Raw genomic sequence first — 14,443 nt, 5'->3', positions numbered from 1 at the left:
CTTTGGAAGTCCTGTGTGCTTAAATAGTATTAAACACTATATTCCAGAAATTATACAACAATATAATAAATAAAATGTTGCCACTTCTTTGAAAATGTCCAATCCTTCCAAGTTAACAACCTAGAAGGATGGATCTTAGCGAAGTGTCAGTTGGTTAACTGAATTGAATAATGACTGAGTCACACTGAGACCGTTTCAAACAGACGCCAAGTTACAGTTTTATCCCTCAAATTTATTCTAGGCACCATGTTTGACTCAAAGTTCAGCTCTCCATGGCAGAATTTGCCTTTAATTATGTTTAAATCACAAAGGGAGCACAGGTCGACTTGTCACTGAATCTTTATAACTCTTCCTTTGTTCTCTGTTTAACTCGGCAGATCCGATGGGAGAAGAATATAACATTAGGAGAGCCGCCAGGGTTCTTGCACTCATGGTGGTGGTAAGAATATCTGCTTGAAAAGCAGATTTCTTTAACACTATGTGAATGGGATTAGTGTTCTAAAATACGTTTGAGATATAATTATTAGAATATGAACTTCTGTGATTTCATGGGATCTCTAGTTGATACTGAGGTGGAGTGTTTATATATTCTTGATGTGGGCATTATGGAGATCATGTTGTCTGGATGTGTGCAACCCGAAACCCATAACAAATATATAATAATATTACAGTATACTATTAATTAAGGGAATTAATTAATTAATTAAGGTAGTGTAGCTCTGTGTAGTTTGTGATCAGACTCTCTTTAATGTTTTAATTCTCAGTAGGCTACTTGACATAAGTTGTATTTTTCACGTATACGATAATGAATGGTGATAGAATGGTTAGATATGGTGATAAAGAAATATTTCTTATAATGATCAATGTTGAAAATGATAATATTATTAATGTTATTATTATCAATGCTCAATGTTGTGGTGTGCTTAATATTTGTTTTTTATGATTCTTTGATTAATAGAAAGTTCAAAAGAACAGCATTTATTTGAAATCTTTTGTGACATTATAAATGTCTTTACTGTCAATTTTGATACATTTAATTCATCCTTACTGAATAAACATATTAATTGGCCAAGATGGCAAGTTTCAAATAAAAAATCTCACTGAGCCCAAAGTTTTGAATGGTAGTGTAAATCACAGACATTCTCACCAATAATTAATTCAATTTCTCAGAGGATCCCCAAGTTACAGTATATGCTTTGTAATTTATACAATGTTGTGCAAGAAAACAGACATTTAATTCTGACAGGATAAAAAAAATCTCAAAGTATCTGTGAAACAAACATTTCCTCAGGGAGAACTAGTCCCGTCCAAATAGAGCTTTTATTAACTGAGGATGGTGATTAATTCTCACACTGCAGTATTAGTCTTTTTATATTATATTGTGCATCTTTTATCGCAGTGTTTTCTGGGACCTCTACTGTGCTGCTTCTGAGAGGAGAGAATCATGTGAACACTCAAGTGAAGCCAAAGCTTTTCATGACTATGTGAGTATACATACTTACTTGTTTACCTGCAATGAGGAAAAACAGGATGTTGTGCTGTTACCATTATTTTTTTTGGCTGCTGCTAACCACTAATAAACCAATTAATACATTTCAGTGTTTTGACTATAAACAAAACCAGTAGGAATCCACTGACCTATAGAACAGCACAGAGTGATTTAGAGCTGGTCCCTGAGAAGCCTTGCAGGATAATTGTGAGTGAGTGTACAGCTCATAGAAGGAGAGGGAAGGAGAGCAGGAGGGGAATTAAAAGCGGGAAGGATGATAAATTGGTGGTCCGTGCTGGAGGCATTAGCAATGATGTCATACATTTGCGGTCATCTTGGCTAGGGGGAGGAGGACATCTTGACCTCTGTTCTGAGTGTGAAAGAGAGAGAAATAGAGATAGCAGTAGAGAAAAATATGAAGTGTGATTAGATTAAAGGCTTGTCTATAAGAAATAATGTTCCATTTGGGTTATTTCAAAATGAGCATAATAACCTCATTGTTCCTCTAATACCGCTAACACTGACTCCAATACAAGTCGGGTGCCTGTTTATCTACCACAAATTATATTGACCTCAGGACCAGAATCATCAAGATTAACTGCTGACCAGGCACAGCTCAATACAGTAAGAGCCTCCACTTTTAGTTCATGTGTCAATCATGTGAAGTGCCACACTGATCCTCAGTCATGCATGAAATGATAAAGACATGTCATTAAATCATATAATCCTTTAAAATGAGTCATGGCTACATTAGACATATTTCCAGAATAAGTATATATATATATATATATATATACAGTATATATTAGATAGAAATATAGATGGATGGATGAGAGATAAATAGATTAAATATATATATATATATATATATATATATATATATATATATATATATATATATATATTTAATATGCCTACACTTCATTTAATTATTATTTTATTATTATACTCGCATCATTTACATTTATTAATATATTTTAAATAATAATAATTATTATTATTTTGCAAAATTGTGGTCTCTCTATTTATGTGCTTTTTAGCAATACAACAGTATTTATTTGACATAACACAAATTGTAATATTCTCACTTAATATACAAGTCCAAAATGTAAAGTAACTAAATCCTGATGAACGATCCAGTGACTCAACCCGCATTGATTTCCATTGTTTAACTGCCATTTTTAGCATGGAAATATTACTGCTGCGCTGTAAGTGCTTTTCAGATTATTCTCTCCTGCCTAAACGAGGACATTCCATTTCCCAGGCAATCATAAACGCACTCTATTTTTACCCACTCTCCCAGATCGTTTAAAAAAAGAAAAAGAAAAGCAGACAGTGACTGGTACTCAGTTGCCTTTCTGTTGTTTTACACAAATTGAATGAAGCCTGAAACTCAGGAGATCTGTTTGATTTTGTCAGTGTTATTTTGACCGAATAGGGCTACACTTTGCATGTGTACACTTTTCCCTCAGTTGCTCCAACACTCAGAGTGGGTCACCTGTCGTAGCGGAATAGTTCCAATTAGTCATACAAATAGATTTACATTTACGCATTTGGCAGACGCTTTTATCCAAAGCGACTTACATTGCATTATCCTATACATTTATACATAGGTTTATACACATTTATACACAAGTTATTTTGGCAAAATTACATTTCTTTAATAGCCTAAACTGAGGCTTTACTCCCTTCAAACAAAAATTTTCAATGTTTCATTACATCACTGTTGGAAAAAACCCTCTTATCAGAATAATTTTTTTACCTTTATAAAGGGCATTTTCCCCCTAATTTTATTAAATGTATGCTCCATCTTTCATTTCAAATTCTTAAATGTGATCAATACATTCAATTAGAATAATAAAACACTAGGCTGTACCAATCAAATTAAATAATTTACATTGTAATATTACAACTGTATTAAATGAGATTATGAGATTGTTTTAAATATTTTAAATTCTCTTTCACTTGTCCCTTCAAAAAAACACAAAAAAAACACGTGTCCCGGACAAGCGTTAATGTCGAGCCCTGATATGTTTTCCTTGATTGGTTTTCCCTGAAGAGAATTACGTTGTTGAAAACAAAAGTATCACGAGTGACGCTTGTTCATTGCGTTTTACCGTCATCCACCCTCGATTAATTTTAATGTTATGTTTTTATTACTTGGCCCGCCCGAGCCGCGGATTATTATCCGCGCAGCACCCAAACCTACTCTCATTGTCCAGTTCTTTACTAAGCTACCTGCTATAGCTCAATAAACTCCCCACTGGAAGGGTTTCAGGACAAGTACGGCGGATACAACTCGAGTCACTTTGAGCTTTTATTGCGCACACACATACACAATACTCATCCACAAACTAGGTAGCCTGCATGCTATCGCTACGTTAGCCTGTCAGTTGGATATTTTAGTGACGTTAGTTAGTTGGGTTAGGTTGTAAACCTGCAATGAAAACACAAACACCAGAATTACCTAATAAAATAACCCCAATTATGTGACATTAATTATTTATCTGAAATACTAGCAATGCTAGTTTATAGTCACTCACCGGCAAGGCATACCAGTCCTGAACATCAACTAAATGAAACTGAAACCTAAAGGCGGAGGCGCCTGCGCACTAACTAATTAAGCATACACAGACAAATAGCCTAGAAAAATAACCTGGCGACCAGTAATAATAATAAACAAACCTTTAACCTAGTAAGAAAATAACATAAACATCCATCACTTGTAATATATATTTATATTTAACACTAGTTATACCTGCTGGAAAGTTCTACACCTCCCACTTGGTCTACTGATTCTAGAATCCAAGTAGGCCACCATAACCAAAACAGTTAAACTTCTAGATATCAAATTATCCCCATGACCATGCAAATAACATTGCATACTTGGATATGAATGTACTATGTCACAACACGAATAACTATCTCTTCAAGTTAGCTTTAAATGTCCATAAACAATACACATTGTCCTTGATGACATTACAACCTCCTTTACCGAAACACACCACCAGCCTTTGGAAGGATGGTAGCGGGGAGAGTCTCGATCCTTCACCGAAACACACCATGGTGGGGATCCTTTACCAACCGAAACACACCATGGTGGGGATCCTTTACTGCTCCTCCACTGGAAGCAGAACCACCAACCTCCTAACGTCCCTGTGGAGGATGGTGGAGGGATAGTTCTCCATACCTTGGTTTTTCTTGAACCGTCCGCCGACAACTGGACAGCTTCGACATGTTCTCACTCTCACATCTCGTACTACGCCCTTCACATCAGGACACACCTCCACGACTCGACCCAGCCTGAACTGGCCCCTCAACGCGTTCTGATCAGCTAACCACACCAGGTCCCCCGCTGCAACATTTCTAGCAGGCGCGTGCCATTTCTGACGGATGTAGAGGCCCGGACCTGCCAGCTGGCTCCACCGCTTCCAGAACTTGTTAACCTCGATCTGGATTGCTCTTAGCCGCACGACGGGGTAAGTTGGATACTTAAACCCTCGGGAGTCCCCACTGGGTCCTGCTCGACCAAGCAGAAGAGAGTTGGGAGTGATGACTTCCACGGTCTCATCCTGTACCTGGGCTCTGGCACCGATTGGTCTCTCATTTGACAGGTTAGCAGCAAGGTACAGGAAGGTCTGGAACTCCAGTGCTGTCAGGTTATCTTCTTTACCAACACTGCTTAACGCTCTCTTGAGAACACGGACAGCTGCCTCAGCTGCCCCATTTCTGTGGGGAGAGTCCGCCGGGTGAAACACCCACATCCAGTCGGTTCCTACAGCTGCTGCCTTCTTCTGGACCTGATCCTTGTCAATGCCACTTAGGAACTCATAAAGCTCCTGTAATACTGGCCTGGCGCCCACAAAGTTTGTCCCTTGATCCGACCAGAGCTTCCTTGGGTGACCCCTGAGAGCTGTGAAGCGCTGGTATGCTTTCAGGAATCCTTCCGTCGACAGATCTTCCACAATGTCAGCATGTACTGCTCTCGAAGCCATACAACTGAACACTACACCCCAGATTTTCATCTTTGTTCTTCGTCTTATCGTATCTTTAACAACATATGGTCCGAAAAGGTCCAATGTCGTAAACTCGAAAGGTGCAGCTGGTTCAGTTCGTTCGAGGGGAAGCTCACTCATCACCTGTTTGCACATTCTCGCTTTGGTCTTTCGACAGTGCATACAGGAGTCAATGACCTTTCTGGCAATCCTTGGTCCCAGTACCACCCATGCTTTAGACCTCACACGGAGGAGTGTGCCAGCAACACCTTCGTGGTTAACCTTATGAGCCTCTCGAGTGAGAAGGGTGCTAATCCACGCATTGTAGGGGATCAGGGGCACACCGGTATCTCCCTGGGTAACGACCTGGACTCTACCATGGCATTTTAGGAGCCCTGAAGCCTCATCCCTGCTGACGACGAGTCTGTTTAGCGTCGTCACAGGAAACGTAACTCCCTTCTGGGCGGCTAGGCACAGGTCTTGGAATGCAGCTTTGCGTTCCTCTACTGTCAATACTGCCTCCCACTTTGCTGGTTTAGAGGCCCTGCCTACACGGGCCAACCACTTCTTCACAGCTCTGCGGACATAACCAACTACTCCACAAAGCTTAACTAGAGAACTGCACCTAGTTGGTTCCACTTGGTCTATGAGCATGGCTCCCCACAGTGTCTCTGTTTCTTTGGTCTCAGCTAAGGTCAGTTTCATCCCATTTTCTGAGGACGCTGAAACCCCGCTAACTCCATCTGTAGCTATTGGATCTTTACCACCAGGACTGTCAGGGTTCAACTGCTTCTTGGCTTGAGCTCTGGTGAGGACTGCCGAAAAGGCCTTTCTCTGGAGTTTACTCACCACCTCCCTAGCATCAGCTGCCACTTCTGAAGCGGACTTCATGGGCCAATCCTCGACTGGACTAGACAGGAACTCAGGACCTTCCTGCCACACAGAGTTCTCACCCAGCAATTCAGGAGAGCACCCCCTCGTGACTAGATCAGCGATGTTGACCTCGCCTGGTATCCACCACCAGTCAGTTACGGGTCCAGCCTTCTGAATCTCTCCGACTCGGTTCGCAAAGAACGTTTGGAATCCGTAGCTCTCTCTCTGGATAGCCCCCAGCACCGTCTGACTGTCAATGAAGTGGTACCACTTCTCCACGCCTACCCGTCCATGCTTCAATACGTATCCCTTTAGACGTGTGGCAAAGACAGCCCCACATACCTCAGCCTTGACTGCGTCACCTTTTTGGTTGAGGGGGGTTAACTTGGCCTTTGACTCTACCAGCCGGGTGACCACGCCATTTGACGTCTCCCACCGTAAATACAGTACAGCGCCATAGGACTCACAGCTCCCGTCAGAAAACGTGATTCCCCAGGGTTTACCCCTCCAGTCAGAGGGCTTGAGGCTTCTGTGGAACTTAATGCTACTCAAACGAGCGTACTCCTTGAACAGTTCAATTGCCTTTCCTCTGAGCTCGTCAGAAAGAGGTTCATCCCAGGTGTCTTTTGTAAGCTTGCCAGCTTCCTGGAAGGCTCTTCTCACAAGGATCACTCCTTTCTGTTTTACAGGTGTTACTAGACCGATCGGGTCATACAGCCCAGCGATCTGGCTCAGTAGAACACGACGAGTCAGTGGGTTTGGTGTCTTTACCTCCACTTCTTCTTCAGTGAGGTCATTCTCAGTTCTCATTTTCTTCTTCCTTCTGGAGAAGTTGATAGAGACCATCACAAAGAGTCTGTCCTCTTGCACGAGGTAACCAACCCCCAGGGCTTTGTTATCTTCCTCACTCAGCTGGTTGGGCAATATCAGAGTCATTGGTTTGGACACTGTCCCGTCCCGCCTCCCACTTTGACCGGACCGGACCCAAGGCTTGAGGAAGAAGCCTCCTGCTTTCAGTATTTTCTCTACTCCCTCTTGGATCTTGTCTAGACAGTGTGGGTCATCGTGGGATGTGAGGAGATCATCGACGTAGGAGTCTTCCTCGATGACTCTTCTTTCCTCCGTCATCTCAGAGAACTGGGGCAACTTTGCGGTCTCTCGCATGGCAACCTGTGCAATGCACCCTGCTGGTTTGTCCCCCATGTTCACCCTCACGACAGCATAATCCTCAATCTCATCCTCCGGCGAGTCTCTCCATAGGAACCGATGCACATGGACCTCTTGTTCCTCCAGCCAAACCGAATTGTACATCTTGGTGATGTCCCCGATGGCTGCATGTTTTCCTTCCCGGAATCTGAGGAGCACCGCCCTGATGGGATTTAGGACGTCTGGGCCTTTGAGCAAAATACTATTCATGCTCACCCCCCTGAATTCCTGGCTGCTATTCCAGACGAGGCGCACCGGCGTAGTCACTGAGTGTGGATTTGGAGCGGTTAAGTGGCTCACCCACCACACAGCACCTTTCCAGCCGTCCATCATGTCCTTAGTGAGCTTAACAGCAGCTCCCCTCCCCACCATCTCATGGACTTGCCTCATGTAAGCCTCTTTCCACAGGGGGTCTTTCACGAGCCGCTTCTCAGCTCTCAGGAACGTTGCTTCCACCGCTTTCCGGTTGTTGGGAAGAGAGGCTGGGTTTTCCTTCCAGGGGTACTTCGCATCCCAGTGTGGCTGGTCGCTGTGGGCGTCTCGCTCCCTGAAGGTTAGACCTGCCTTTATTATCTCCAGCTCTTTCTCATCAGCCAGGGACATCTCCTTTCCTCCCGGTGAGCACTTTCCACAGCGACACCCTCCACAGGTAGGGTCACAGGCAGCACCGATGCTGTCCCATTTTAGCCACTCAAGGATCTCTTTATTGGACACTGCTGTCGTTCGAACTCCTACACTGCCTTCTTGCTCCAAATGGCTTCCTGGCCTTCCCACAAAGTGTTCTTCAACTTTTAAGGCTACCGTCTTCATTGAGTGAGCGAAGTGCGTCTCTGACTGCCATGTGGTCACCTCCACTTCCTCGAAGAGGTTTGGATGCACACCGCTCACGATCTTGCCCAGAGGGCCATCCCACAACACCAGGTCGCCGACCCTTTGCAGCCTTTGGGGAGCTAATCGACCTTCTCGAGTACTAATCAATAGATCGATCTTCTCTGGGCGGGCCAGCTCTCCCGGCTTAGCTTCAGGGAAGAACTGCTCTAGCCGCTCTGATCTCACCACACGATCCACTTTGGCGATGTCTTCCATCCCGTAGCAGATCATCTCGTGAAACTTCAGGGTTCCTCGTGAGGTCCACACCTTTATTGTCACAAGATACCTTTTTGTATCAACTTTCACCTTCATTGTGCCGACACCAAACACGACGAGGGAGATTGGTTCACCTGTCAGCCCGAGCCTTTCTGCAGCTTGGTGTGTAATGTAATTTGTGTCAGAAGCGAGATCGACTAAGGCCCCAAGACTGTCTCCTCTCTTTGTCGTGACAGGTACGAGCATCATGAGGACTGGATGTTCCTTCAAGCCACTCTGTTCTATCAGGCCCTTGCCAGAACACACTGTCGATGTTGCCTTGTTAGTACAGGCTCTGCGGACAGCCTCCAACTGGTGGGGAGTCAGTCCCAACTCGGCGAACACAGCCTCTTGCTCCTCTGTCGGACCACGAGGTCCCCTCTTTTCCTCTTTGTTCTCCCTCTTAGCAGCATCCTTCTTTGTTGACGCCTTAGGGCAGAGGAAATAGTGGTGGTCCACTGGAGTGTCGCCTTTCTTACACTCCTCTTTACGACAGAGGAACTTAGGAGTGCAGCCACCATCGACCCCGTGGACATCCAGGCACTTTGTACATGCTTTTGCCTTTTTTACCAAAGATTTCTTCTCCGACAGACTGGCCTTCCTGAAAGTTTTACAGCGAAACAGTTTACCTCCATGTTCTTCATCACCACACGCAGCACATGGTAACTGCTTGGAGTCTCTTTTGACTTCACTTGCCGTAGTCTTAGTGAACGACTTCTTTTCTCTCCATCTGTCACCTGGTTTCTCCCGGTAGCTTGGCCTCTCAGGAACATTAGTAGGCCATGGCTTGCTGGGCAGCAACTGCTCCAACCTCACGAGCAATGACTTTTGGTCTTCCAGGAACAGCAAGAGTCTGTCGAAACGGTTTCCTGGATTCACGTTGTTGACAGGGTTTCTCACACACATAAGCCACTCTCTTTTCATAACATCAGGGAGTTTACTCTCCAAAGACCGAATCACCAGCTGATTCTGTACAGCGTCTGCGCACCCCAGGTCCGTGAGGTCCAATGCTGCCCTCTCTACCGCTAGGATTAACTCTAACGTCTCTCGTGGCTGGTGGTTCTTTACAGCAGGTCGTGATTGAAGCTCCATCACAATCTCTTCTGCCGTTTGTGCTTTGTCACCATAACGGTTCTCCAATTCCCTGAAGATATCATTTGCATCTCTGCAACGCAACAGTCTGAGTTCACTTTTCACAGACTCACCTATACTGTCTAGCAAGTGAAGTTTCTTGCATTCCCTCGACCCCGTTGGTTCCGCTTGCGCCTGGATACTCTCCCATTCAGCCTTCCAGCGCCAATAGTCCCTCCTGTCCCCAGAGAACTTAGGCAAACTTATAGGTGTGAGTCTTATTTTTGGACGGGCCCATTGAGAGCTGTTATCCCCACCAGCGTACGAACCAGGGTTGTTATATGGTGTGCTACTACCTTGTCCCAAGCTGTGATTGACAGGCGGAGCGGCACGAACACTCATCAGTTGTGGCGTGCTGGCATGGGTTGGAGGTTGGGCGAAACTAACACCAAGCCCACCATCAGACCGTCTTGACTGCAGGTTTGGCTGTAAAGTCTGTTGGGGTGTACCGTGTGTGGTAGCTGCTACATACCCGCTCTGAGGTCGACTAGTGACAGTAGCACCTTGAGCAGCACAGGAAGAGATGCTTGCTCTATCAGATAACATGAATGAAGGAGAGCTCGTACCATATACCGTTCCCTGCCTATCAGTGGGCGGATTGATGACAGCAGGCCAGGTGTCAACAGGTGGAGTAGCAATAGCAATGCTTACTGGTTGGGTAAAGGTGATGTTATCTGCGGCTGTAAGGTTGTCGATAGCTGTTGTGACAGGCCCACCGACCGCATCATCGCCTCCGACGTCCTCATCCTCCTCACCTCCATCTACATCATCTTTTTGTTCTGTACTGTTCCTCTTCATGACCTCATTATCACGTCGGCATGTCCACTCATCCATCAGTTGCTCCTTGTCCTCTTTCAATGATAAAAGGAGCATCCATTTATCCTTTCCATGTGGCCGATAGTCTCTCCAAGTGTACACAACCTCCCTGAGTTCATGGAGTTTCCTATCCAGTTTACCACTTTCGACCCCTTGCTGCGTCCATGGCACTACCTTACTTTTCCCGAGCGCCTCAGCCCGATCAAGAGCAGACTTGAACTGTGTTACAAGAGCGTCTATATCTGGCGCTGCATACTTGGACCAAAGTATTTCCATGATCTTGCTCTCAGTTTCAAGGAACCTTTGCTCACTGGCATCTCTCTTCGCCAGGGCATCCAGTGACTCACTGTCGTCACCCATAGGGTCTATCTGGCTCAGTGCATCAACATATTCATTACTGACATCGAGAAGTTTGTCATAATCATCCTTCAGTCTTGCTAACTCTTCTGACAACTCAACTTCACGCAAACGGCCAGCACTAACATTAAGGCGGTTTATTCGTGTTGTAAAGTTTCGTTGCGCATTTGAGCGTTTCCGCTTTAAGCTCTCCAGATCTGGCTTGTCATCTGCCATTTTGTCTTTTTATTTTTTATTGCTTCTTCTTTTTCCCCTTTTCTAGTGAACAGAATCTCTAAAATCACCTTTTAGCAAAATGACTCGTTCAAAAGAATCATCCAAAAGAATCGTTCAAACGAATCGTTCAAAAGAATCGTTCATCCGCGAACAGACGTCTTTGCCAGCTGTTATGGCTTGTAGCGGCGTTGTTTACAAAGTCACTATATCAGCCCGCGGCTGTCATCATTATCCACACAGTTTTACTCACGGTTGTGGAAGTTATTCAGCCCACAACGGTCCCGTTAGCCCTTGACTTCGGCTCTTCCGTTGTAGTGGTGTTGTTGACGACCGCTTCAGAATCTGATCTCCGATCCCGGCGCGGGTCATCAACAATGGCTCTCCTCCGCTCGGGAGTCCGTGTATTCTCTAGCACGGCTCCTACCGCGGTTTACAACTGTCCAGTTCTTTACTAAGCTACCTGCTATAGCTCAATAAACTCCCCACTGGAAGGGTTTCAGGACAAGTACGGCGGATACAACTCGAGTCACTTTGAGCTTTTATTGCGCACACACATACACAATACTCATCCACAAACTAGGTAGCCTGCATGCTATCGCTACGTTAGCCTGTCAGTTGGATATTTTAGTGACGTTAGTTAGTTGGGTTAGGTTGTAAACCTGCAATGAAAACACAAACACCAGAATTACCTAATAAAATAACCCCAATTATGTGACATTAATTATTTATCTGAAATACTAGCAATGCTAGTTTATAGTCACTCACCGGCAAGGCATACCAGTCCTGAACATCAACTAAATGAAACTGAAACCTAAAGGCGGAGGCGCCTGCGCACTAACTAATTAAGCATACACAGACAAATAGCCTAGAAAAATAACCTGGCGACCAGTAATAATAATAAACAAACCTTTAACCTAGTAAGAAAATAACATAAACATCCATCACTTGTAATATATATTTATATTTAACACTAGTTATACCTGCTGGAAAGTTCTACACTCATGTTATATCCTGAATAGCAGATCGTAACAGATCGCTAATCGATACACAGACATGCTGCTGTGAGCATATAGGATACGTTGCTGCTGCTGCTGCTGCGTGAATAGACATACATAAATTCCAATGCAGATCTAGACAGGTGGAGCTGGGGAAGGTGGAGGATCCTAGAAGAACTCTGTAGTAGGGCTGTTTTTGTTTAGTCAAGTTTTAGTCTGAGCACTTTAATCTACTTTTTGTCAATGCTGCATAATGGTTATAATTATTTTAATTATAATAATTTATAATTATTTTGCTCAAAATTATAATGTTTTTAAATGGTTGTCATTTGAGAAATGTATTTTTATTATTTCACTAGGACAAACGCGCGGCATATTTTTCAAAAGTCATCCAGATCGCAGCCTTTTATGATTAGCTAAATGCAACGTTTTAAATCGCAATTGCGATTCGATTCCGATTAATCGTTCAGCCCTACTTTGTAGCATGCTGCAGGACTAGCTTAAAGCAAACGATGAACTAGACTATTTCAATTTTGAGCAAGCAATCTCATTGGCTGCAGGATCAACAGAAGCCAATCAGCTTGCACCATGCGGTAATTATTTACTTTTCACCCTTTATTTAGCAAAGCTGTTGTGTAGAAATGCAATATATTATCCACTACTAAAATCACACTGTGATGTTCCTGACAGTCATGGAATGCTCTATTAAATACTGAATATATAAAGAAATGTGTAGATATGTACTGTAGTTTGTAGCTAAAACTACAAGCCATTTGATTAATCAGCAAATCCTGAGCAAATTCTGATAAGCATCCTTCATATTCCCTAGTGCTTTTCTCCTGTCTGGTTTAGGGCTAGTCTCATCTGCACTTTTATTTTCTTTGTGTTCGCACAGAGTAGAACACAAACAGCAGAAAATTAAACATGAGAGGAAGAGGGGAAGCACGACAGCATGAAATAGCTTATAATATTATGCAGGCTATTCAAGCATGTTAATGAAGATTTTCACCCCTGAATGGAGAGGGATATTTCACACAGTGTACCCACATTCAAGCTTGGATTATTGCTGCGACACTGAATAGTATAGCCTACATGTGCTTTTTTAAATCTTTGTTTATCTTACACGTTTATCTCTTGCTAAAGAAAATTGGGGTGCTCTAGATTTAGATTTTCACTTTAAAATGTGCAGTTCAATCAATGACTTTCTTAATTCATTGTTCTTCTAATAAGATCTGACATGCATGGCTTAGTGGTCTATTTTTCCTTCCATGTTTTTTAAGCTATTTAACACATTTTAGCTTGACTTATGGATGATGATGATGATGATGATGATGATGATAATAATAATAATAAGGTTATATTTTGAATAATATTGTGACATTATTGCATGAAGTACTCAATAAAATAATATAAGAATTTAATATTTATTTAAACAGTATTATTCAAGATTACATAATATCATATCATCTTGCATTATCAAGATATGCTGAGAAATAATACATGTTCCTAGTCTAAAAAAAATAAGTGTGCCAAGTGCCCTGCTAACAGGACATTGACAATTAACAGGCTATTTTCTTATAAAAACAAAAACGAGCAAAAAACTTTGACATGTTCTCCATATGTGTCACTGTGTTGTTTGGGCCAGTGTGTAAGTGTGATTGGCATGATGGGGTGAATCCTTTTATCATTATTGTGTGTTTAATCTCAGTATGTTCTAATGCATAATATGAGCCAGGCTACTTTTACACACAACAGAATTGGTATGCACACACACATTCGCAGAGGTTCCTGTAATGTCTGGTTGGCCGTGTTCCAGAGGCAGAGAGGTGGACTCAGGATGGAGTGAGTAAGCAGCTGGGCAGGGTGTTCATTGCGGGTTAACTGAAAACACTGTTGTCCTGAAGTAACCCCCTCACACACACACACACACACACACACACAGAAGTAAACACACCGGTTGGTTAAAGTCTGCCATCTGTAAAGCAGAGAATGTTTCCAGCAGAGAGAGAGACAGCAGGAGAGGAGATGTGGTGAGGATGACCTCATCACTGCATTAGATTAGACTGCAGATATTATGGGAAAGGTTGTCTGGTGGGTATAGGACTGCATCATTACCCAGGAGGCTTCTGGCTCCATCCTTAATACACAAGTGTTCTAAGTAACCATTCTAATGTTGTGCCTTAAGGGGTCGTTTTTAAAAATGCAAAACGCAGGGCAGTGGAACCTGAAACCGCGTTTTT

The 14,443-nt window shown here is 43.3% G+C and overlaps 1 protein-coding gene across 3 annotated transcripts in view; it reads left to right on the top strand.

Moving 5' to 3' along the window:
* Positions 1–14,443, top strand: part of ssbp2a (single stranded DNA binding protein 2a) — a 42,571-nt gene that overhangs the window by 17,359 nt on the left and 10,769 nt on the right. For all 3 annotated transcript variants that reach the window (XR_013796939.1, XM_079607790.1, XM_079607791.1), the window contains 2 exons: positions 378–439; positions 1,400–1,484. Coding sequence is in view for 2 of the 3 variants with exons in the window: in XM_079607790.1 (XP_079463916.1) it covers positions 378–439; positions 1,400–1,484 (147 nt within the window). In the remaining variant the exon portion in view is untranslated. The remainder of the gene's footprint in view (positions 1–377; positions 440–1,399; positions 1,485–14,443) is intronic.

This window comes from Phoxinus phoxinus (genome assembly GCF_949152265.1).
Source record: "Phoxinus phoxinus genome assembly, chromosome: 3".
Lineage (NCBI taxonomy): Eukaryota > Metazoa > Chordata > Actinopteri > Cypriniformes > Leuciscidae > Phoxinus > Phoxinus phoxinus.
The sequence above is the reverse complement of the archived record's forward strand: the minus strand, read 5'-3'. Positions and strand labels throughout refer to the sequence as shown.